The 22,546-nt window shown below is 38.8% G+C and overlaps 1 protein-coding gene across 1 annotated transcript; it reads left to right on the forward strand.

Moving 5' to 3' along the window:
• Window positions 1-2,354: 2,354 nt before the first annotated feature.
• On the forward strand, window positions 2,355-20,959 carry LOC306882844 (nucleolar RNA helicase 2-like). The gene is made up of 16 exons (XM_079437791.1): window positions 2,355-3,144; window positions 4,353-4,496; window positions 4,577-4,705; window positions 4,778-4,850; window positions 4,930-5,108; window positions 8,931-9,048; window positions 9,195-9,380; window positions 11,078-11,223; window positions 13,045-13,194; window positions 15,137-15,298; window positions 15,572-15,691; window positions 16,482-16,555; window positions 16,665-16,824; window positions 17,017-17,151; window positions 20,342-20,386; window positions 20,594-20,959. The coding sequence occupies exons 1-16, from the start codon at window positions 3,040-3,042 to the stop codon at window positions 20,834-20,836; spliced, it is 2,169 nt and encodes a 722-aa protein (XP_079293917.1). The 5' UTR covers window positions 2,355-3,039; the 3' UTR covers window positions 20,837-20,959.
• Window positions 20,960-22,546: the final 1,587 nt, after the last annotated feature.

The following is a 22,546-nucleotide window of genomic DNA, read 5'->3' on the forward strand; positions in this document are numbered from 1 at the left end:
TGACTCATACATTAGTTCTTGTTGATTATATGATTATTGATTAGATCAAGTTTAAATTGTATTTTGATAGATGTTTGATGGTTAATAATGTAATGCACTAACACTGCTGTATTTTATATAACAACGCTCTCCAACAGCAGGATGATTTTGTTTTGTTTTTTCGTAAAAGATAAAGTAATCAAAGATACAGATAAACATTAGAACAAGAACAGGGGTTTATAAGGTAATTAATAAGTTATAAAAGGATTTTTTCTAAAAGATTGGATGATTTTAAGGCTTGGAGGAGATTCTTCGAAGTGATGAGTAAAGTTAAAGTAAATCAGATGTGAATAAGGTTTAAAGTGAGTTTACCCATCAGAAATAAAGTCCAGGGCATCTTCTATACTGTCACAAACCATGAGAGAACCTGAACTGGAGAAATGGTACATGGACCAAAGAATACAAGAAGTGTAGATGCTGAAATTTGACACCAGAATTGCTAAATACAAGGACAGAAATAGAATAAATGAGAGAGGGATTCTTCCTCTTCTTGGCAAAAGAAAAGCGCAGAGTGGAGAAAGATTTTGGAACAGCAGGATGTTACTTTAGCAACAAGAAAACCAATCCCTAGTCAAATTAGATTCATATTTCAGTTGAATTATTTGTGTCGAGAGATGCATTCCTCCAATAACTTCATTAGAGGAACACTCACGAGCGACTGAAACACGGAAACAAGCCGCACGCGGTGTCAACTATGGCCGCTCCGAATCTTCTGTGAATCAATTGTTTCGAATCACTGCTTCGTGAAGCTCCGAATCTTCTGTGAATCAATTGTTTCGAATCACTGCTTCGTGAAGCTCCGAATCTTCTGTGAATCAATTGTTTCGAATCACTGCTTCGTGAAGCTCCGAATCTTCTGTGAATCAATTGTTTCGAATCACTGCTTCTTGAAGCTCCGAATCTTCTGTGAATCAATTGTTTCGAATCACTGCTTCGTGAAGCTCCGAATCTTCTGTGAATCAATTGTTTCGAATCACTGCTTCTTGAAGCTCCGAATCTTCTGTGAATCAATTGTTTCGAATCACTGCTTCTTGAAGCTCCGAATCTTCTGTGAATCAATTGTTTCGAATCACTGCTTCGTGAAGCTCCGAATCTTCTGTGAATCAATTGTTTCGAATCACTGCTTCTTGAAGCTCCGAATCTTCTGTGATTGAGTGGTTCGGAGCGCGTTTCACATGAGGTGCGTTCGACTTCATGCAGCACTTAGCAGACCGATCGGCGGCTGACTTGAAGCAGTGCATGCCGGTTAGAAATTTAGTCCGACTTGAACCGGCGCCGACCACACGTCACTGTCACGTGTGGCATCAAAGTACCGCGATAGCGTTTCGAGAGCAGCCGGCTGACTCAGCCGGCGCAATTTCTCCAGAGCGACTGCGGGAGCGCTGATGACGACACAGCTGTTTCACGATTGGCCAAATTCACCACATGACAACAAGGACGTGTATTTCGGGTTTATTCTGACAACTTCAGTCCCACTAATGCTCATATACGGACTTAATTAAATTAACTTTTCATGTCATCTTCATCTCGTAAGTCATGTTTATTAAAAGATTACAATTATTTTTACTGCAATCATTTTTTTGTTAATTCGTTTATATATGTTTTGTGCATAGGTTTATTTTGGACCTTTTTCATACAGACCCTTTACAGTATTAAGCTGCATGACCTATTTAGATAATTTTTTTATGGAATAAATCAAGTGTCAATCTTACAGGCTTTTAATATAATGTGGTCATCATGGATTCTGATTGATACTAATTGTCTAGTTGCTGGGTTCATCCATCTTCACTTGCATGTGATTACTACCAACAACTCTGGCTGGATGTCAACTTAATACAACATTCAGATCACTTTCATAAGCTGGTATAAATCATAATAGAAAGGCAAATAAATTGGGCTTATCCGTAGGCCTGTTCATGGTGTTCACGTATGAATGTTCATGGTGTTTTGTCTTACTGAAATGTGCTTACCTAACTGGAGAAATAGTAAAATAAGTAAACAAATATGTAACATCCTAATTCTTTTATCTGTAATGAAAACCACATTTAGTACATACAATTATTATCTTCATAGATTATTTTTATTAAGTTGCAGTAGCAAAAACACACATAATGAATCATACTGCACAAGTCAAATTTTCAATATGTTCTGTTTATTTACTTAAAACTTGTTTCTGTCGTGATGACACCCTTTCAAAATATTACATACATCTTAAAGGTTTATTAAAACAATACTTATTACATTGAACCTTTACTCACTTTCGTTGCTCATTGTGCTCAATTTCATACAACAATAACGGCATTTCTATAGCTTCCAGTTCGTCTGCAATAAAGCAAGCAAACGCCACGTGATCTACCATGACTGAGGTAGATGCAGCAAACTACGAGAGCCCCGAAGTGTCCGACTTAACGACTCCGTTTTCAACTCCGCCCCTGACTGCAAGCGGCTACTCTCGTCGATCGCCGTCTGTAGCCCTGCTTCAAGTCGAACGCACCTATGATTTGAGTAAACAAAGCTTCATTACGTCATAACTGCTGGGTTTTATCCTGAGTTGAGCGGGGCTTGAACACACGGGGTTTATTTTGGCGCGTGTGGCGATCCGTACAGCGTGGCGCAGTTACCCTTGATCTTGAGTTTCTAGAAAAGAAATGAACACAGAACAGAATTCTGCCGGAGGCGGGGCGAGACACTGAGTTCTATTACGATTGGCCAAATTCACAGCGGAAGTGTTTTCTGATTGGTCATATCGACAAAGCGGACTTTTTTTAAATGACCGTCAGAATCTTTTGCGGTTTTTATGTTGATAATTTTGATCCATCTCTCTTTTACATAAACATTTAATTAGTTATTCTCACTACTGGCCACCAGATTGTCGCGCGCTGTTAATGTAGCCCCGCCCACTCGAGGCACAGTTTCGTTTCTGTGAAGGAGAGCTTCCTTTCTACACACGTGGCTTCCGGTTCTTTCTTTTCCTCCGGTGCGATCTCAGTACAGTCGCACATGTCTGTCTGCCTCACAACATCTAAGATGCCGTCTAAGATCCTGCCTGTGGACGACGCGAGCGCGCTGATGGAGGATGTGGAGAGCGGCCTGCAGCTGCTGAAGGTGAGAGGAGCTCGCTCTGACTGATGCTAATCACACACCGCTAGCGTCACAGCTGGGCTCGGCTCATATCACTTCTGCCCTATAAGAGTCGGAATTCAGATAGTGCACATGTCCTGTTTATGTGTTTACTTTACTCTCTTCAGACAATGTGTTCACGTGGAATCGAAATATCTGACGTAAGTTACGTCTGCGATCACGTGTGATTAGCATGAACACCAACAGCACGTGTGTGTGAGAGGGTGGGTCGGTGTGTTTGTGTGTGTTTGTGTGTGTGTGTGTGTTTGTGTGTGTATAGTGTTTTCCCCCGGACGGGTGGACCTCGGTCCCTCTAGGGGGGGTCCTGGAACAAAGTTTTGCTCATTTTAAAGTTAAATTCATCTATCTGGTTGATAATAGAGTATAGAAAAGCGTTGGTGAATTGTATTGATCCTGATGTTGAAAGGAGACTGAACCCTCTGTTTAGTAGTGATATAGAGTCCCAGTCTACTTTCTATTTCACACTAGGGTTGTAGGAAGCCAAACAATTGCCTTACAACAATAATAATTCTAAATTATTATTTTTATTCAAATGACAGTAATCGCTAGTGTTATCACGGTACCAACATTTCAGTATTCGGTACCAATACCAGTTAAAATACACGGTTCTCGGCATCAATTTCGGTACCAAAGCAAAACACAAAAACATGCTATATAATAACACATTATTTTTACTAATAAAGTTAAACAAAAATAAACTGTACAAAAGTCAGTGCTATTCTTTATGCTTATTTAAAATTGTTTCAAGTATGATTACTTTGGATGGAGTATTTTTTAATATTTATGAAAGTATTTTTGTGCCTTTTAATGTGTGGTCATGTTGACATTCAATGGATAGACAAAAACGATGAGAGATTATTAGAAAAATGTCAATCAGTAATATAATGATGGATGTGTTTTATGGGTTTATAATATGACAGAATTTGCCCATCACGGGAACTGATGTTTGATCGGATCATAAGTGTTCAGTGCCGAATCCAGGAGGGAATGAGGCCTAAAATGTGACTCAGGATGGGACAAAATAAGAGTCTCGACAAAATCAAGTGTTCAAGACTATTCTTAATACCGGGTGGAAATGGGTTTATTTTTCTCTGCCATAATGGATCACTGGCACTTTCCAGCTGGATGAACCTCAGATGAGCCTCTTATTTTTGTCTCTTGTTTTTCTCCAGAAGAAGAAAAAGAAAATGAAAGAACAGAAGCAGAAGGCAGAGGCAGATGAGTGTGATACACCGGCTCCTAAAAAGAGGAAGGCTGAGAAGACGCCCACCAAGTCCACAGACATGAATGGAAACACGGACACAAACCAGGTCAAGGTAACGGATTCCTTCTGATTTCAGATCTCATGTAAATCATTATCCTGGAGAACAGGTTGTTTACTAAAATCTCTGTACAGCTGAAAAAGAAGAAAAAGGCAAATGTGGAGGACGTGATGGGCAACGGAGGGACGGATAAAGCATCTGTATTGGCTGTAATAGATACGCCTGCACCGTCCAGCGAGGACTCGGACAGCGACCGGGAGAAAGTGTGTACTAGCGCTTCATTCCTCTGCTTCTGTTCATAGTGAGCTGTTCTGTTGATCTGATTATTTCTTTAGGAAACTCCGGAGCAGAAAGAAGGAGCCTTCTCCAACTTCCGGATCTCCCAGAACACCATCAAACTGCTGCAGGGTAACGCTGGACACACAGACTCAGAAACGCATCACTGAAATATACTGTGCATTATGTCAAGTATTTCTCTTTCTTTTAGCCCGTGGTGTTTCGTATCTCTTTGACATCCAAGTGAAGACCTTTAACTCGGTGTATGATGGGAAAGATGTGATCGGTCAGGCGAGGACCGGCACGGGGAAGACCTTCTCGTTTGCTGTTCCTCTGGTGGAGAAGCTGCAGTCGGGAGCAGAGGACCGCAGGAGAGGCCGGGCCCCGAAGGTAACGCGCCATACGCTGCCTGAGGATATATGTGCTGTCAGTGTGTGATGAACATGGACAGTTATGCTGCTTTATGGGCTCACGCTGTAAACAAGTGCTTTTAAAATACCATGAAATACACAGTACTGTTCTGCACTGCAAAAAATGGTTTTCTTAATATATTTGTCTTGTTTTCTAGTATGAATATCTAAAAATTCTTGAATCAGGATGCATTTACTTGACAAGTAAAATGACTTAAGACAGCGGTTCTCAAAGTGTGTTACTCGGAGGAATCACTAAATCAAATATAAATGCATATATAAAATACAACGGCCTGGTTTCACAGACAGGGTTTAGACTAAGCCAGGATTAGACCATAGTTCAATTAGGACATTTAAGTAATTTTTATAAACATGCTTAGAAAAAAACATAACTGGTGTGCATCTTGAGACAAAACAAAGGCACAGATATATTTTAAGATCAGTCAGAGCAAGTTTCTGTCAGTTGAAACAGCTCAGACTTACACTTCTGAGTAAAGTTGCTGTTGTTTTGGGGTTTTTTACATTTAAATACCAGGGCTCCAAACTGCGACTAAAATGGTCGCATTTGCGACCAAAAATATTAATTTGCGAGTGAAGTTTTTGCTGAGGTCGCCACTGGCGACTATATATAATTTGCATGAAAGGACTTTTTTCCCGATTGTTTTGCGCTCACATCTTTTGTTATGTTCACGTATTAAACTTACATAAGACGATGCGCATCAAAGTTTTACTGGAAAAGAGTTTCAAACAGTCCTCGTCTCTGCCGCACACAGTCTGCTGAACGCAGTGAGAGAGACCTGAAAGGTGATAATATAAACACCAGTACCCCGCGTCCACACGGTCCGTGTATGCGTCCGGATCGCGCGAGCGGAGAGTAGCGCACTTAATGCTCAGGCGCGATCTCTTTAGCACCTCAGTTAAAGCAGCAAGTGAACCCTTTATATATTTCCATTTACTACTATAGTATGAAATGAACATGATCAAAAGGTAGGCAATAAGAAAGCCTATAGTACAACTTACTGAAATGTTTTATGTAAAAGCTCATTCAGTGTTTCAAACTGAGGAAATGTATAAAGCTTGTAAACATTGCATTGTAATACATTTACCTCAGAATAACCACTCAGTGTCCATAAACTCATCAGTCAGCTAGAAAAATAACTATAAAGAGGAGCGTTTTGCTATATTTATGCGCTGTTGCATATTAATATTTTTACTTATTCTGTTGTACATGATTCAACTCCTCCTATAAAATTGCATTTTACTAATGAAGAAAAACAGACTGAATGTGTGAAAGACGTGACAACATTTATAGGATGCACTGCACTCAGTTGCCAAGTGATGCTTATGGTCCATGATATTGGTACAGATTCTGTGTAACGAACAATTCTTTGTGACTGTATATTTCAAGTTGTAAAAGACATTTAATTCACACTTTAAGTGAACCTTAGTCCCCCGGTCGACCTGATCATCTACAAGATGGATTAAAATGCTGATAAAGCCTAGTAAAGATAAGACATAAACACATGACAAAATGATTGAAATGTTAAAATAGGGGGGAAAAATAAAATGATAATAATAAAATAAACCACTTTTATTCTGTGGCACCTAAAAAAATAATTTGGCGCCTAAGTTTTTCTTTTATAGGAGCCAATGGCTCCTTACTCGATTTTTTTGTCTGGAGCCCTGGAATACAGTGCAAGTTTTATTTAGCTTTTAGGTACAACACATTTTAATTGAATCATTAAGTTTTTTTATTTACTAGGGGTGCTCCGATCAGGATTTTTGAGGCCAGTCACCTATCACAGAAAGTAGATCTGCCGATACGATCACCGATAACGATCTTTTTAAAGCCGCCTGTTTATCATGTACAATTATTTATAGTAACACTCCAATCAGGAAAAAATGGGGGGAATTTCCTTCTTATAGGGGACTCTTGTGAGGGGGATTTTTTTCAATTTGAGGGGTGGAGGGGAGCTTTTTTTTTAGACTTTTTTCAAAAATATATATTTATCTCACATAAATGTTCGATCATGAAGTGCATTTTTGTTTTTACACTCGTGCAATTGTTGCACAATAGCTTACACACAGCACAACACCGTTGTTCAAGCAAGTGGCAAAACTTTTTAAATACTTTTCTTACATTATCACAAGCAACCCTGTGGTTCATCTATTATTGCCTTGTTTATCTAAAAGTGCTCTTTTCCTTTAAACCTAGCCAAAAAGCCATATGTGTTCACTGTGAAACACAGTAGACTTTAAATATATGCATTGATGGTGTAACTACTACATTTAGTTTTCATATTTACCGCAAATAATGCGCTGTCACTTTAATTCAGCGCATGCAGCAAACTCGGTGTTAAATCCATAAATATGTACGTATGCATATCTATGGTGGAAGACTGCTTATGGAACGCACTGCCGGACCGCAGCCGTGTGAACACCTTAAAATCCATTAACATGAGCGCCGAAATAATACGCACTGCGAGCGGAGTAATGTGAACCTGGCGTTATGTGTGTGTGCTGCGAGTGTGCATGAGTATAGAGACCACTGATCAAACATCCCAAAGCGATTATCGGCTGATAGTGGCCGGTAACTGATCAGTCGGAGCACCCCGATTATTTAGCTGTATGTAAGCACAGTGCAGTGCTAATGTTCAAACTGTGTATTTACGATATTAAAGTGGCTGACATCAACAAAGTGCTGTATCTGAATAATTAGGCCTGCTACACTACAGGATTTTAATGCTGCTCATTATGGTGGTACTTAGAGAGACAAATATTTTCTGAGGTGCTACTCGGTATATAAAGTTTGAGAACCACTGACTTAAGATAGTATGCCTTGTTTTCTGAAAAAATTATCCCAATTTTCTTTTTAGCTTTTGCTGAAACGAGCAAAATATGTCAATGGGGCAAGAAAAATAATCTTGTTTAGCCTTTGAATTAAGGGTGTATCCACACCAGGAAAGTCTGCTAGTTCACTTGCTTTGGTCCGGACCAAATACAATGTTTTGGTGTGGTTCCCTTTCACACTGCCCTTTTTGCAAGTCAACCAGAAACTAAACAAAACCACACGTGTGCTAAGGTCTAAGGTCAGTAATGGTGTTTTTCAAAAAAGCTTTGATCATCTTAATCTAAATGAAAATTATTGACATGAATTTAAGGATGCTTTAGTATTTGGCTTGTCTTGTCTTTTGCTTTAATGCCATGTAAGCACTGGAAGCTTTACAGGAACTTCACCTGATGGTTTGAGTGGATCCAGAGAGCAAGAAAACCGCATGATCCATGTCACTGATTTAATTTACTTTTGATTAGAAACCCAGAAATAGTGCAGAGTCGCTACTCAAATCACAAGAACTTTAGCTTTTATTGACAGTTTAAGTTTTTTTAAATGCATGATTTTTCAGTGGTTTTTGAACAGCGCTGTATTAGAAGGGCCCTGGAAAGTGTGAGGACCCTTACCAGTCCTGTTGTGTGCAAAAGTTTGCATCCCCTTTTCATGCCTCATTTATTGACTGCCAGTCAGAATTTTGGATTGGTATTGACTTTACAAAACTAATGTGGTGCATCCTGGGATACTGAAGGAGTTCATGCTGCATTTGGACCCACTTTATATGAAGTGTCTCTAACTCCACTGCCTCTTAAATTAATCATTTGATACAGTGCACTTATTGTGTATATAGATTTTTTACATTTCAGTTCTAAAATACTTGCATGAAACTACAGAAATGAATTCCACATCTGTAATTGCACCCTACCCTCCATAGCTTTGTCCATCATTCTGAAACGATGTGTGTCCACACAGGTGCTGGTTCTGACACCGACTCGTGAGCTGGCCATTCAGGTGGCCAAAGACTTCAAAGACGTCACCAGGAAACTGTCTGTTATCTGTTTCTACGGAGGAAGTTCATACAACCCACAAAGTAGGGCTTTAATCGTCATACAGTTGTAGTAGTTGTTTTTTAAAACGTGTGGTTCAGTTTAGTTGTGACCAAGAATGGGAAAATATATACCAAACAAATACAGTTTGAAGATGTGTAATAACCTGATGATTGATTCGTGTGATCAGTGGAGGCGATCCGTAATGGCATCGACATCCTGGTGGGAACGCCGGGTCGAATCCGAGACCATCTGCAGAATAACAAGCTGGATCTGTCTCAGGTGAAGCACGTGGTGCTGGACGAGGTGGACCAGATGCTGGACATGGGCTTCGCAGAGCAGGTGGAGGAGATCCTCTCTGCGTCCTATAAGAAAGGTAATCCAATCCGCTCCACACGTCTAATACTCCTGTTCACATTGGGCCTCATTTACAAAACGAATGTACGACAGAAAATTGAATGTACGGTCGTTTCAACGCAAAACTTGGAATTTAAATTTTAAATTACAAGAATTTTAGCCTGTTATTTTTATTCTTCTTGTCAAAATACAAAATTCGTTTAACATTTTAATGTCAACGCAGTAGGAAAAGTGTTGCAGAGAAAAAAAAAACGACATCTGTCATTTAAATTTATAAGCAAAATATGAACAAATCGTTGGCTTGTAGATATTGCGAAATGGAATCAGCTTTTAACCGAACAATTTAACATCCCTGAATGTCCCGAGTCAGACTTGCCTGACGTGGGTTTCTTAGCAGTAAACTGACCGTTTACCAGTCCAAGTTGAACATCCTTCAAGGACAGCGCATCCACACTTTGCTTTGCCATCCTTATTCTGCTCATGGACAACCTGCCTGTTCTGTCTGAGGGTCATCATGCACATGCTGCACGCACAGACCCCGCAGTAAAGTAAGCACTGGTCCGTGCGTGCAGCGCGTGAGCGATAAGAGTGAGTAAACGCAGATGTGCTGTTCTGAAAGACGTCAGGAACGGGATATTGTTAGACCGCTATCGTGTTTTATTAATTTAATCCCACATCGCAAGAAATCTGGTCGGGTCCCGCGGAATGCAGACCTCTAGCTTCCTCCTGCAAATACCTTGCAAAACAAGAGCGGTGATGACTTCAACACCGCAGTCGGCATCTCATTATCATCTCCTGGGCGCCGCAGCATAAATGGCTGCCCACTGCTCCAGGTGTGTGTTCACTGCTGTGTGTGTGTGTGTGTGTGTGTGTGTGTGTGTGTGTGTGTGCGCGCACTGCTGTGTGTGTGTGTGTTCACTGCTGTGTGTGTGTTGGATGGGTTAAATGCAGAGCATGAATTCTGAGTATGGGTCACCATACTTGGCAGTATGTCACTTCATTACCGCGGTAATGCGGTTATCGTCACAGCCCTAACATTCGGATTCTTGTGGAATGAGACAGGCTTGTGAGCCCGATGCCGTTTCAGTTTTGCTTGTATGCTGTGTATAATGAATGCCACTGTAGCCTATTTTGTGTTTTATTTTATAGTTTAATATGTAATTTTATAAATGCCTATTTTCATTCATGTTCTGTTCTGAATAGTTAAATTTAAAATTAGTTGTAGAGTGAGGGGAACTAAATAGGCTATAATGTTTATATTTACCAGTATTTTAATACACACATAAATGACATTAATGTTGCCTAATTGTTGCAATTACAAGGTTAACAGGTGTTTTTGGAGTAAGATCAATTTCTCTTTCATGAGATTACTTCCTCGTTTTGGCTGGGTTTGGTTCCTCCGTGTCGTAAACTCTAGGGGTGGGGCTTCTAAACCGGGGTGTTTTTAGGGGCGTGATATTCAATTGATGATTGTTTTTTGCCGCCACATTTATCAACGAGCGATCATTCGGCGGCATACGAATGTTTCATGAATCACACGTGTCGTAAGTTGATTGGATCTGTGCTCGTTTCTACGTTAGATTGTTAAATGAGGCCCATTGTGTTTGTACGATGAGAAATGAAAAAATAAACCACCGATAGGCATGAAAGATGCACATCCTCTTTTCAGAAAGTCGCTTTGCGTCTGAACAGGATTGATGAACTCTTCTCTCATAGATGCAGAGGAGAAACCGCAGACGCTGCTGTTCTCAGCCACGTGTCCCTCCTGGGTTTATGACGTGGCCAAGAAATACATGCGCTCTCAGTTCATCCATGTGGATCTCATCGGGAAAAGGACCCAGAAAGCCGCCACCACAGTCGAGGTAATGCAGTAAACATAATGGTGCTTGTTAGTCAGGTCCAAAGTAGAAGAAAAGTCATTCTGAATCAAGAACTATAAAGACACACAACATCCAGTTCAAATGACAAAAAATAGTGTAAACGCATCTTAAAAAATACATGAATACAATACACAAAAATACAATATTAATGCATAAAAACAGTTAAATGTTAACTTTAGCTAAATCTGTCACAGCATTTCTACAGCATCACAACACAATTTCAATGTCAGTAACACTTTATAATAACGGCACACTATGAATCATTAGTAAATAGTCAATTCATCTTCATTCAAAGCATTGTCCCAACATTAATAGGCATAAGCAGTTTATAAATACAGCTATAAATGTTTTGTTCTTGAGCAGATCTATAATGTTTAATAATTTATTAACGATCAATTTATAATTTCTGAATTATTACGTTATTTAGGAGTCGTCAGTGGTTCATAAGATCATTTAGAAAGTGTAAGTAAATGATTAATAAACTATTTAAAAGTACATTTATCAATCTTATTATTTAGACACATGATAATAATTGCTTTATTAACACATATTCCTGCTGTAATTCATGATTAAGGCAGGTAGTTATAAAACATTTAGTAGATGCCAGCCATGTTTTTGTGAGCTCATCTAAAGTGAGGACTATATTATAAAGCATTTATAAAGAAGACTTAAAGACTCATTTATCTTCCAAACAAACACAACACAGAGGGATACAGAACTCACAAATATTTTTAAGATGCAAAAAATTAAACCGTACTCTTGATCAAAAATGAAAAAAAAAAAACACTGCAATTTCATTGTAAAATAATAATTTAAAAAAAATTGAAGTGTACAGTTTTTTGCATCTAGAAATACATATTTCTGAGTTCTGTATCCCTCTGTGTTTATTTTTCTCTGTTAGGAAGATAACTGAGCCTTTAAATCTCCTTTGTAACAGATATGCTTATAAATCAAGAACAAGGCATTTATTGCTGTATTTATAAACTGCTTACTAATGATTATTAATGTTGGGACAATGCTTTATAAAGGATGAACTGACTATTTACTAATGATTGATAGTGAGCAGTTATTATAAAGTGTTCCTGTCATCAGAAGGGCTGACGAGTGTCCAGATGTCAGGTGAGGGTTTCCTCCTCTAGGTGGTGTCTTAACACACTCAATGCCACAGAAACTCAGTGAGGAGACATCATTACACTCAATTAAATTAACCATGATAGTCATATATATATATTTCATCTAATGTGATGAAGGACAGTAAATTAAATGCAATGTATCTTTTCACTAGTTCAATAAAATGATGTATGTGCCTTACATCGGCCACACTGATAATAACCCTGATAAATCACAGTAATATCTGTCTGCCTGGACGCTGTGATCTGTTTGCAGATGCTAATAGAATAAGAGAAGACTGTCTGGACAGGATGCCAACAAATCCCTGTGTTTTTAAAAATTTAACTTGTATATTATTGCTTTAATTTTTCTTCATATATATTCCTAATAAGTTAAATTTAGTTTTTTGATGTGCTGCTTCAGTCCAATCATGTGGGTAACGCTGCAGAACAAACTTTTCTCATGATTCCACTTTATATTAAGGTGCGCTTGATACAGTGTAATTATACATTTAAGTTCTGAGTAATATTAATTAACTACATGTACTTACTATAGGGTTAGGATTAGGGTTACTTGCATGTAATTATGCATAATTTATTGTTATTATAGCAGTAAGAACATGTCACAAGGACACCTTGAAATAAAGTGTTTTTATCTTTTATATTATTTTCGTGTTACTTTTGTAATTTGCAGCACTTGGCGATCGCGTGTCACTGGTCTCAGCGGGCGTCAGTCATCGGCGACGTCGTTCAGGTGTACAGCGGCAGCCACGGCCGGACCATCGTCTTCTGCGAGACCAAGAGAGAGGCCAATGAGCTCTCCATGAACCCATCCATCAAACAGGTGCAGCTCTTCACTTCCCCAGCACTGGCTGTGTTCACATGGACACCTTCTGTTTCAGACAGAACCAAGTCTTTCTGATTGATGAATCCAAACATAGGGCCAGTTTGACTAAACGGTAAATTAGTGCGAGAGCACAGTTTCAAACAGCGCCGATGGGAGCGGAAATTTCTGCCGGTGCTTTACTAATTAAAGAACACAGACGCAACATCTAATTTACATATCGACCAGCGCAATATACCAAGTGCAGCGCAAATTAGCATAGTCGCAAATAAAGAAATAAAGAAGCCACAGGACATTGAAAAGAACCGGAGGCCAAAAAATGAAGGTTTGCTAGAAGTTTTGATAGAGCTGGTATTGTGTGACTCTTAGTAGAGGTCTGCTAAATACTTTCGGGTCGGGTTAATGTTTAATGAATTGCTTTGGGCTCGGGTTTGTAGCTAAACTAAAACTATATGCAGTAACACATTATAGCACACAGATATCAGAGATTGCGCAGCAAAACACAGCACAGAAACCTTTCAGTAAATTAGCTTTGCTAGGCTACTGACTCGCAAGGTTATATTTCTCTGGAATGAGGGGGAAAAATCACTGTTTTTGAAGTAACTAAGCCTCATTGCTTGTAGAGAGAGACGCGCAGACACAGGTTCACATGCAACTTTCATCCCTCTCTCTCTCTCTCTCTCTCTCTCTCTCTCTCTCTCTCCCACTAATTCAAATAACTAAATCAATTAATAGAAATGCGATCTTACTGCACTACGTCTATGTGTCTGATTTAAAGCAGGCCAAATTGCTAATGAGCCTTAACTGACGAAAATGACCATAATTTGCACGGTAGAAAAATGATCATCTTGTCATATACAACCATTCAAAAACTCTGCATCTGATGCTCATAAACTTTCATAACCGGTAAGTGTTTTTTCTTTTGCCTTGTGAACTGGACGAGCCTTGATGAATCTGTTTCTTCACATGTATTTGTTTACTGAGAGTTGCATGAAATCGTGAAATACAGATTTTTTTGTATTTTTTATAAATATAACGGATATTTGTTGTGGGGAACAAAAAAAAAAAGATTTCTGGTTAGGGCTTTAGTTTAAAGACCTCTATAGTTCCAAGTCATCTTTTGTTTCCTGAAACAAATTAAAAAATATCATGGCTTGCCAAATAATATGTTCAGATGATGTGTTCTTCTGGCATTCCGAATAAATGAATGAAAAGTCCTCTCCCTTCTACCACGAGCTCTCTGTTCTCTGAGGTGCCGACAGTAACTGCAGCCATTTCAAGCGCAAAATAGCTTAAGACATGCTTTTTTGGGGCATTAAATAATGCTGCAAATACCAGTAATTTGACGAGCACAAACATTAGTAAATCTTGTTTCGTGATTCATTTGAATATTCTCCTCCCATGACTTTTGTGTGTGAAAGGGAAACTCCTAGAAATGCATATTAAGGTTAGGCGCAAAAATAACTGTCCATGCCTTTTCAGTGCTAATTCATCACTGCATGTCTTTGGTTAAACCTAACAGTACTATCGCTGGCGCAAACTGTTAGTAAAACTGGCCCATAGTGTTTATATGAATGCTAAATAATGTGATGGGGTTGATTTGATCAAGAGCTGAGATGTTGTTTTGCTTCACTTTTAGAGTAACATAACAGTCATTTATGACATTTCATTCTACAAAAACAGTAGCTCATTCCACAACCTTTCGGTTTTCAGTCCGATTAAATGTTTACATGTCCTCTCGATTAAATGAGAAATGATCTACAGTACATCACCCCTTTCAGTCCAATCAAAATGTCATTGGGATCGCTCAATGGGATCGATTAAGGTGTTTGCACGAAGGCCTTTCAGCCCGACTGAGCTATCGATCTGAGTACTAACAGATTATTTGGTTGCATGTAGACACTGGTTTCTGACTCTCCTGTCTGTGTTTGTTGTGGTTCAGAGTACGCAGTCGCTGCACGGAGACATTCCTCAGAAACAGAGAGAGATCACGCTCAAGGGCTTCAGGAGCGGCACGTTTGAAGTGTTGGTGGCCACTAACGTGGCGGCCCGCGGCCTGGACATCCCCGAGGTGGACCTGGTCATTCAGTGCTCTCCTCCAAACGTACGTCAGTCAGTCCCACAGCTGCTCTCCTCTTCAGTTGCACTGCTTTTATGTTGATTTCCTCCACTCCCTAACTCAGTTCTAGTTATCTTGTTTGTGCATTTGGTAAGCTCTGGCTGGTTCTTTAAGTATTTCTGTTTTCATTAGTATTTTAGTGCATGTTTGTACTATTCTGATTTTGGCCCTTGATGAGTCCCTGCTGATAGGATCTTTTTCTCTCTCTCTATAGTTTAAGATCCTCTTTAACAGCTTAATCTTGTGTTGTAAATGCAGGATGTGGAGTCTTATATCCACCGATCTGGACGGACTGGCCGAGCCGGGAGAACAGGCATCTGTATCTGTTTTTACCAGCGTAAGGAGGAGAGCCAGCTCAAGTTTGTGGAGCAGAAAGCGGTGAGACCATGATGTGTGAATGTGGGTTAACCAACAAATGATAGATGAAGTGTGTGATCAGACAGAGGTCACCGACAACATATTTGTCTGAATTTTAAAAACAATGACAAAACAATTCAGAAAGCTTTATTTTTCCATTGACCTTGTCCAAGATTTCTTTTTTATTATTATTGTTTATAATTTGTGACCCTGGACCACAAAACCAGTCATAAGGGTAATGTTTTTATTGAGATTTATGCATCATCTGAAAGCTGAATAAATAAGCTTTGTTAGAATAGGACAATATTTGTCTGAGATACAACTATTAGAAAATCTGGAATCTGAGGGTGCAAAAAAATTTAAATATTGAGAATATCTCCTTTAAAGTTGTTCAAATGAAGCTCTTAGCAATGCATATTACTAATCAAAAATGAAGTTTTGATATATTTACGGTAGGAAATTTACTAAATATCTTCATGGAACATGATCTTTACTTAATATACTAATGATTTTTGGCATAAAAGAAAAATGGATAATTTTTATCCAAACAATGTATTGTTGGCTATTGCTACAGATATACCTGTGCTACTGATGACTGCTTTTGTGCTGCAGAGACACATATTAATATGACAGAATTGAGGTAAATTGTGACACTTTAATCGGACCGAGATGACCTGATGCCCCAGTTGTCCTGAATCAGCCCAGAATAATGCCTTTGCTGTAAATGAACCACAGAGTCATCAGCTGAGCAAATGATGGTTGGTTAATATCTGTCTGCGTCGCTAACGTTTCTTGTGTTCACCTGCTCCAGGGAATCACCTTCAAACGGGTCGGGGTCCCAACAGCCAAAGATATCATCCAGTCCTCCAGTAAAGATGCCATGAAGTCAGAGACGTTCAGATTAATTATCACGCTGATGTGCATACAGAGATGAATGTTTTCATTTAATGTAACAGAACGTGTCTGATTGAATGTGATATGCTGCTGTTGGCAGGTTTTTGGACTCTGTGCCGGCTGTGGCGGTGGGGTATTTCCGCGAGGCGGCGCGTGAGCTGATCGAGCAGCGCGGGGCCGAGGAGGCGCTGGCAGCGGCCCTCGCTCACATATCAGGAGCCACCAACCTGGAGCAGAGATCCCTCATCAGCTCTGACACCGTACGTCAACAACAGCTCCACACCACAAACATTCACACAAGATCTGCAGACACAAAACATTTCATTACAGCAAAACTGCGTTGTTATTTTTCTACAGTTAATACAGAGTTAGTGGTCTAACCAATGCCCAGGACGCGAGTCATTGAATACAGTTATATGAACCGTTTCCAAATCTGTGTCTTGTTCTCTCAGGGGTTCACCACCATGTTACTGAACTGCTCTCAAGAAATGCACAACATCGGTTACGCCTGGCGCGGCCTGAAGGAGCAGCTCGGGGAGGGAATCGATGAGCACATCACGCGCATGAACTTCCTCAAGGGCAAGATGGTACGTCTCAGTGTTTCACTGAAGCCAACACCTGGCCACATACACACTGCAGCTAAATTCTGTTGTCAGTTCACCTGTTACTCCTTAATCTCGTTCTGTACACACACAATTCACTCAAATACGGGATCAACAACCGCATTTACAGAAATTGTTCACAGTGTGCACAGAATCAAACTGAACAACTAGTTGTTTGACGTATTTAAACGTCCATCAGTGTCTTCGTCTGTATGTGAGATGCAAGAAAATAACAGTGAAAGAAGTCTCAACTTAACATAGGGCTGTGTGATAATTCGATAACGCTAATTTTTCTCGATAAAACAATATGAAGAGTTTGATAAATGTTCAATATAATGTTGATGCGCCAAAAGCGGAACGAAACAGTGACTCATTTGAATCGTGTCCCACAGAGCGTTTATCCGCATGGATCACAGCCAAAGTGCTCAGAGAGCAGTGTTTACTCGGTCGCGCGAGTGCTGTGAGATCCAGTGTGAAGCGCTTGCATTCAGAGAAGAACACGCATGACTCGTGATTTAAACTAGTTTAGAGCCAAACAGGAGAAACACTGCAACGAGACAGAGGCTTTTCATTCTACACATTTACCATTTACTGTAGTAACACTCACTGCACCATGGTATTGTGGCAGAAATATGGGATATTCACATTGAATTTTATTACAGGAGTAATGGTATATAATTATAGTGAATGTATTTGTGATTAAGCTATAGCATGTGTGCATTTATACTGAATGTTTTTGGACTATTGTTTTTCATACAAATAGGCTACCTAAAAATCATATATTTATATTTTTACCATTGTATTGAGGTGCTAAATGTGCTTTTTAACTGTTTATCGTGATTTAAATGTATGCTACTATGGGAGACCAATGCTTCATAAAAAAAAAAACAACTTGGTCCAAATTTAACCATGTAAACCTGAGGTTGCTAAACTTTTTACAGATGTTACTGATTTTGATAATGAACAAAAATGTACCTCTGCATCCTAGCTCAAGCTACGGTCAAATGTGCATTTATAAGAGACAAAAAAGGGATATTATTAATATTATCAGGCAACCCAAACCAGTTTCTTGATTTTGAAACGAACACGCAGAAGCTAAGAAATTAACTTTTCTATTTAGATATTATTTTAAGGAAAATTAATGATCTGGTTTCTACAACTTTCACTTTGGAGCAAAAATCTGGCTTTAAACTTTAAAAAAAAAAATTAATTGACCGTGATAATTATCGATATCAACTGATCTTAAAAAAAATTGTAGTTTTTTTTATTTTTTTTTTGGCCATATCGCCCAGCCCTAACTTAGCACATTTTGACTCTGGGCTAGCTGCGCTCATCTCATATCTGCAAACCACTTTATTAACTCCATAAAGTGCCTATCTTTATGCGCTAAGGCCAAACAACTTGCCTAAAAGCACTTGTAGATATCTCCTTGAAATATTGTGCAGATTAAAAAATAGTAATTTATGAATGAAGCATATATTTATGACGGTTCTAAATAAAACAAAAGCATAAACTGATCTGTAGGAGCATGCACACATCATGCCGTTACAGTGAATTTGCAGAGATATTGCTTGCAACACTAAGGTTTGAGTTAAACATGGATAGTTGAAAAGGTGCATTTAACATCTAAGAACAGTTACTTTATCAAAAATAAATACTCTGAAATATTAATGTGAAATAAATACACACACATTTTGATATACATGCACACATAAGGTCAGGACAGGTCTTTATGTAAAGTGGAAATATTCTGCATTGAAATTTAACATTAAACATTTACAGTCAATGTGAGTATCAGATGTAAGTTGCATGCTAGGAAAAATACGTGTGTGTGTGTGTGTGTGTGAAACACGCAGCATCTGTATCATACACAAAGATCTCTGGAGCTTCGGCTATCACTGAGGAGTTTCTCTGTGCACAGACCTGAATAATCGATAATAATAATCAAAAATGGATTTTGTTGATCATCTATTATCAGTTTTATCAGTTTGTTGTCCTGTATTATTATTTGCATATATCCCCAAATTCTCACTTAAGGTGCCATATTCTGAAGGATGACTTTATTTATAAATCATGGTGACATGTAAATGACTAAATTAGCAGTGAGACTAGAGGTGTGCAATTATTTATCGTAGGTGTTGTTTTAATGTGCGATTTTTAGATTATCAATAATTTTGCAAAAAAACATTCAAAACACCCCTACAGAGAGCACGCATACATTACGTCTAGTGCGAGTGTGTTCTTTCATTGCATGATTCAGTTTATTAAAATACATTAAGAATGATCACAAAATCAAGACATGGGGGCAGAAAATGTATATTTATACCACTTCATATAGTTAATAAATGTCTCCAGAAGAGTGCTGGGGTTTTTTTTTTTTTTTTTTTTTTTTTTTTTTAACAACAGTTCAATAAACAAGAATTGAATTAAGAGACTTGCGTTTTAGACACCATATTGCCTGGTTTTGCATCTCTGAGCAACATGATGGCGTTTCGTTCCTGAATGAATCAACCGTTTAAATGATTCGGTTCAGTCGCAATGACTTTGTGACCTGCTGCCACCTGCTGGAGGTTTTAATTTCACATTTAAAATATCTTTTTACTATTTAAATAATTTCAAATATCAGTGTTCAACGTTTTGTTTAATATATCAAACATCATGCATTTGCGTGCAACAGTGTGTAAATGAATCTAAACGCCACTTCAGATGCAGCTTCTGTGTTTCCTCTGCATTGCAAAGATGAATTTGGTCGATACTGATTTTATAATACATTGATTACATGTAAGAATCTGACTCAAAAGATGATGCGCACTTTTTTTTTTTTTTAGAAAAAATGGCTTTATAAAGGAAAAAATGTCCATAAAATGTAAAAATCAGTTTAAACCTCTTGGAAAAGATTAATTTCTAATCGGTGTGAACTGACCACCACACAGAATATGAAGAAAATCAAAAACCTCAGGAGTCAGCTGTCCACGGCAGTCCTTAAAATCCCAGCACAGTAACACGCTCAGCTAAATCTCGTCTGATTGTCACTATCAGTAAAATCACAGAAAATATACAGATGTTATTTTTTTGTCTATTGCACACCCTTAAGTGAGACTGAGGATCTGCATCTCTGTTTTTGAGAGTTTGGGGCTTGATTTCTAACGTGTGTATGTGTGTGTGTTTCTCTCAGGGTGTGTGTTTCGACGTCCCGGCCAACAAAGTGAAAGAGATGCAGGTATGACGATGCTCTCTTGTGTGTTTGGAGTGGCTTGTAAAGCGACGCTGGAGGACGTGTCTGTACACACGGGCGTCTTCTTTCCCAAGAGAAAACTCTTCTTTTTGAGAGTCGCTCTCGGGTTTCACTAACAGAGGCTTGTCAACAGACACCTGTCCTGGTGGCTTGAGTTTGCTGACTCGGCTCTGTGTTTCTGTCTCTCTGCAGGAGCAGTGGCAGGACAGCCGGCGCTGGCAGCTGACCGTGGCCACAGAGCTCCCCGAGATGGAGCAGAGCATGCGACAGAGCAGCGAGCGGACGTCCGGAGGCTTCGGGGGACGTGGCGGTGGACGAGGACGCCGCTCATTCGGCTTCAGAGGCAACAACGGCTCCGGCGGGAGAAGAGGAGGAGGAGGAGGCGGTGGAGGAGGCGGTCAGAAACGCAGCTTCAGCCAGGCCTTCAATTACTGATCTGGACTCTGTCTCATGTTTTTACTGCCCTTGAGAACCACCAAATATGCTGATTGCTTTTACTTGCAGTTATGCCATTTATACAGCCTGTCCCACTGATATTAAAAAGGTGTTTAAACTACACGGCGGCTGTTTCTCATTGCTTGTCAAACTCTCAGGCTCTTCTGACCCCAGGTGAAAATCAAGTGCACTTCCATAATGCACTTAAAGTGCTCTATTATCACGCACTAATTTTGTACTTAATATACTAAAAATGATCCTTTAGTACTCCTTAAGATAAACTTAAGATCATCTAAGAGTACTCAACTGTGCTATTTTGAGACACCATGAATATGAACTAAAATGCACTTTTAGCATACTATCTTTGTATTTAAAAAATGTATTTAGCTACCACTTGTAGTACACTTGAGTGTACTAGTGTATGAAAGATGGGTTCAAGTGTACTACAAGTGGTAGCTAAATACATTTTTTAAATACAAAGATAGTATGCTAAAAGTGCATTTTAGTTCATATTCATGGTGTCTCAAAATAGCACAGTTGAGTACTCTTAGATGATCTTAAGTTTATCTTAAGGAGTACTAAAGGATCATTTTTAGTGTATTAAAAATATACTAATGTACAAATTTAGTGCGCGAAAATAGAGCACTTTAAGTACATTATGGAAGTGCACTTGATTTTTACCTGGGACGTAGTGCTGTCAAATGATTAATCGTGATTAATCGCATCAAAAATAAAAGTTTTTGTTTACATAATGTGTGCGGTGTATATTTATGTATATATAAATACACACATGCATGTATACATTTCATAAAAATGTTTATATATTAAATATATTTATACATGAGATAATTTTTATTAATGTAAATATAAACATAAATATTTCCGGTAACACTTTAGAATAGGGAACACTTATTCACTATTAACTACTTATTAATAGTAAGGTTAAGTTTAGGTATTGGGGCTGTAGAATAATGCATTGATATGTGCTTAATTACTACTAATAAATGGCTAATATTCTAGTAATATGTATGCTAATAAGCAACTAGTTAAGAGACCCTAAAATAATGTTACCATATTTTCAAAATATATGCTGTATGTGTGTCTTTATATATACATAACACATATATTATGTAAACACAAACTTATTTTGGATGGGATTAATCATTTGACAGCACTACTTGAAAGAAATTAAATTGAGTCAGAATGGGGTCGAGCATTTCTTACGGCCTCTGAAGAGAGCAAAGCCTGTGATTAGTCAGGCGGTCCTCATTAAACACGTCTCATCCAGCTAATCGAGGTCTTGCATTTGGAGTTAAACTCTGCCGAGGCAGCATCGGACAGCCGTAGTTTAAGTGAGCTGAAATGTTTCTACAGCACGTTCACTGCTGTACTGTGAACTCTTGAGTTGTTTGGCTCAGTCACCTGATTCAATACGTACATGAATGAGCTTCATTATTCAGTGCTCTTACTGATCTCCTGCATGCAACAGTGTGTAAATGCATCTAAACGCCACTTCAGATGCAGCTTCCGTGTTTCCTCTGCATTGCAAAGATGATGTTAGTTGGTACTGATTTCATAATACACTGAATAAATGTAAGAAAAGATGATGCACTCTTTTAGAAAAAATGGCTTTATAAAGGTAAAAATGCCCATAAAATGTAAAAATCTGTTTAAACTTACTGGAAAAGATTAAACCGATGCAGGCGTTCT

Source organism: Barbus barbus (assembly GCF_936440315.1).
Source record: "Barbus barbus genome assembly, chromosome: 16".
Classification (NCBI taxonomy): domain Eukaryota; kingdom Metazoa; phylum Chordata; class Actinopteri; order Cypriniformes; family Cyprinidae; genus Barbus; species Barbus barbus.

Coding starts and splice junctions, on each gene's coding strand:
- LOC306882844 (XM_079437791.1), top strand. CDS start 3,040: ATGTCTGTCTGCCTCACAACATCTAAGATGCCGTCTAAGATCCTGCCT. Junction 4,497..4,576: donor CGGACACAAACCAGGTCAAG/GTAACGGATTCC, acceptor ATCTCTGTACAG/CTGAAAAAGAAGAAAAAGGC. Junction 15,692..16,481: donor AGTTTGTGGAGCAGAAAGCG/GTGAGACCATGA, acceptor CACCTGCTCCAG/GGAATCACCTTCAAACGGGT.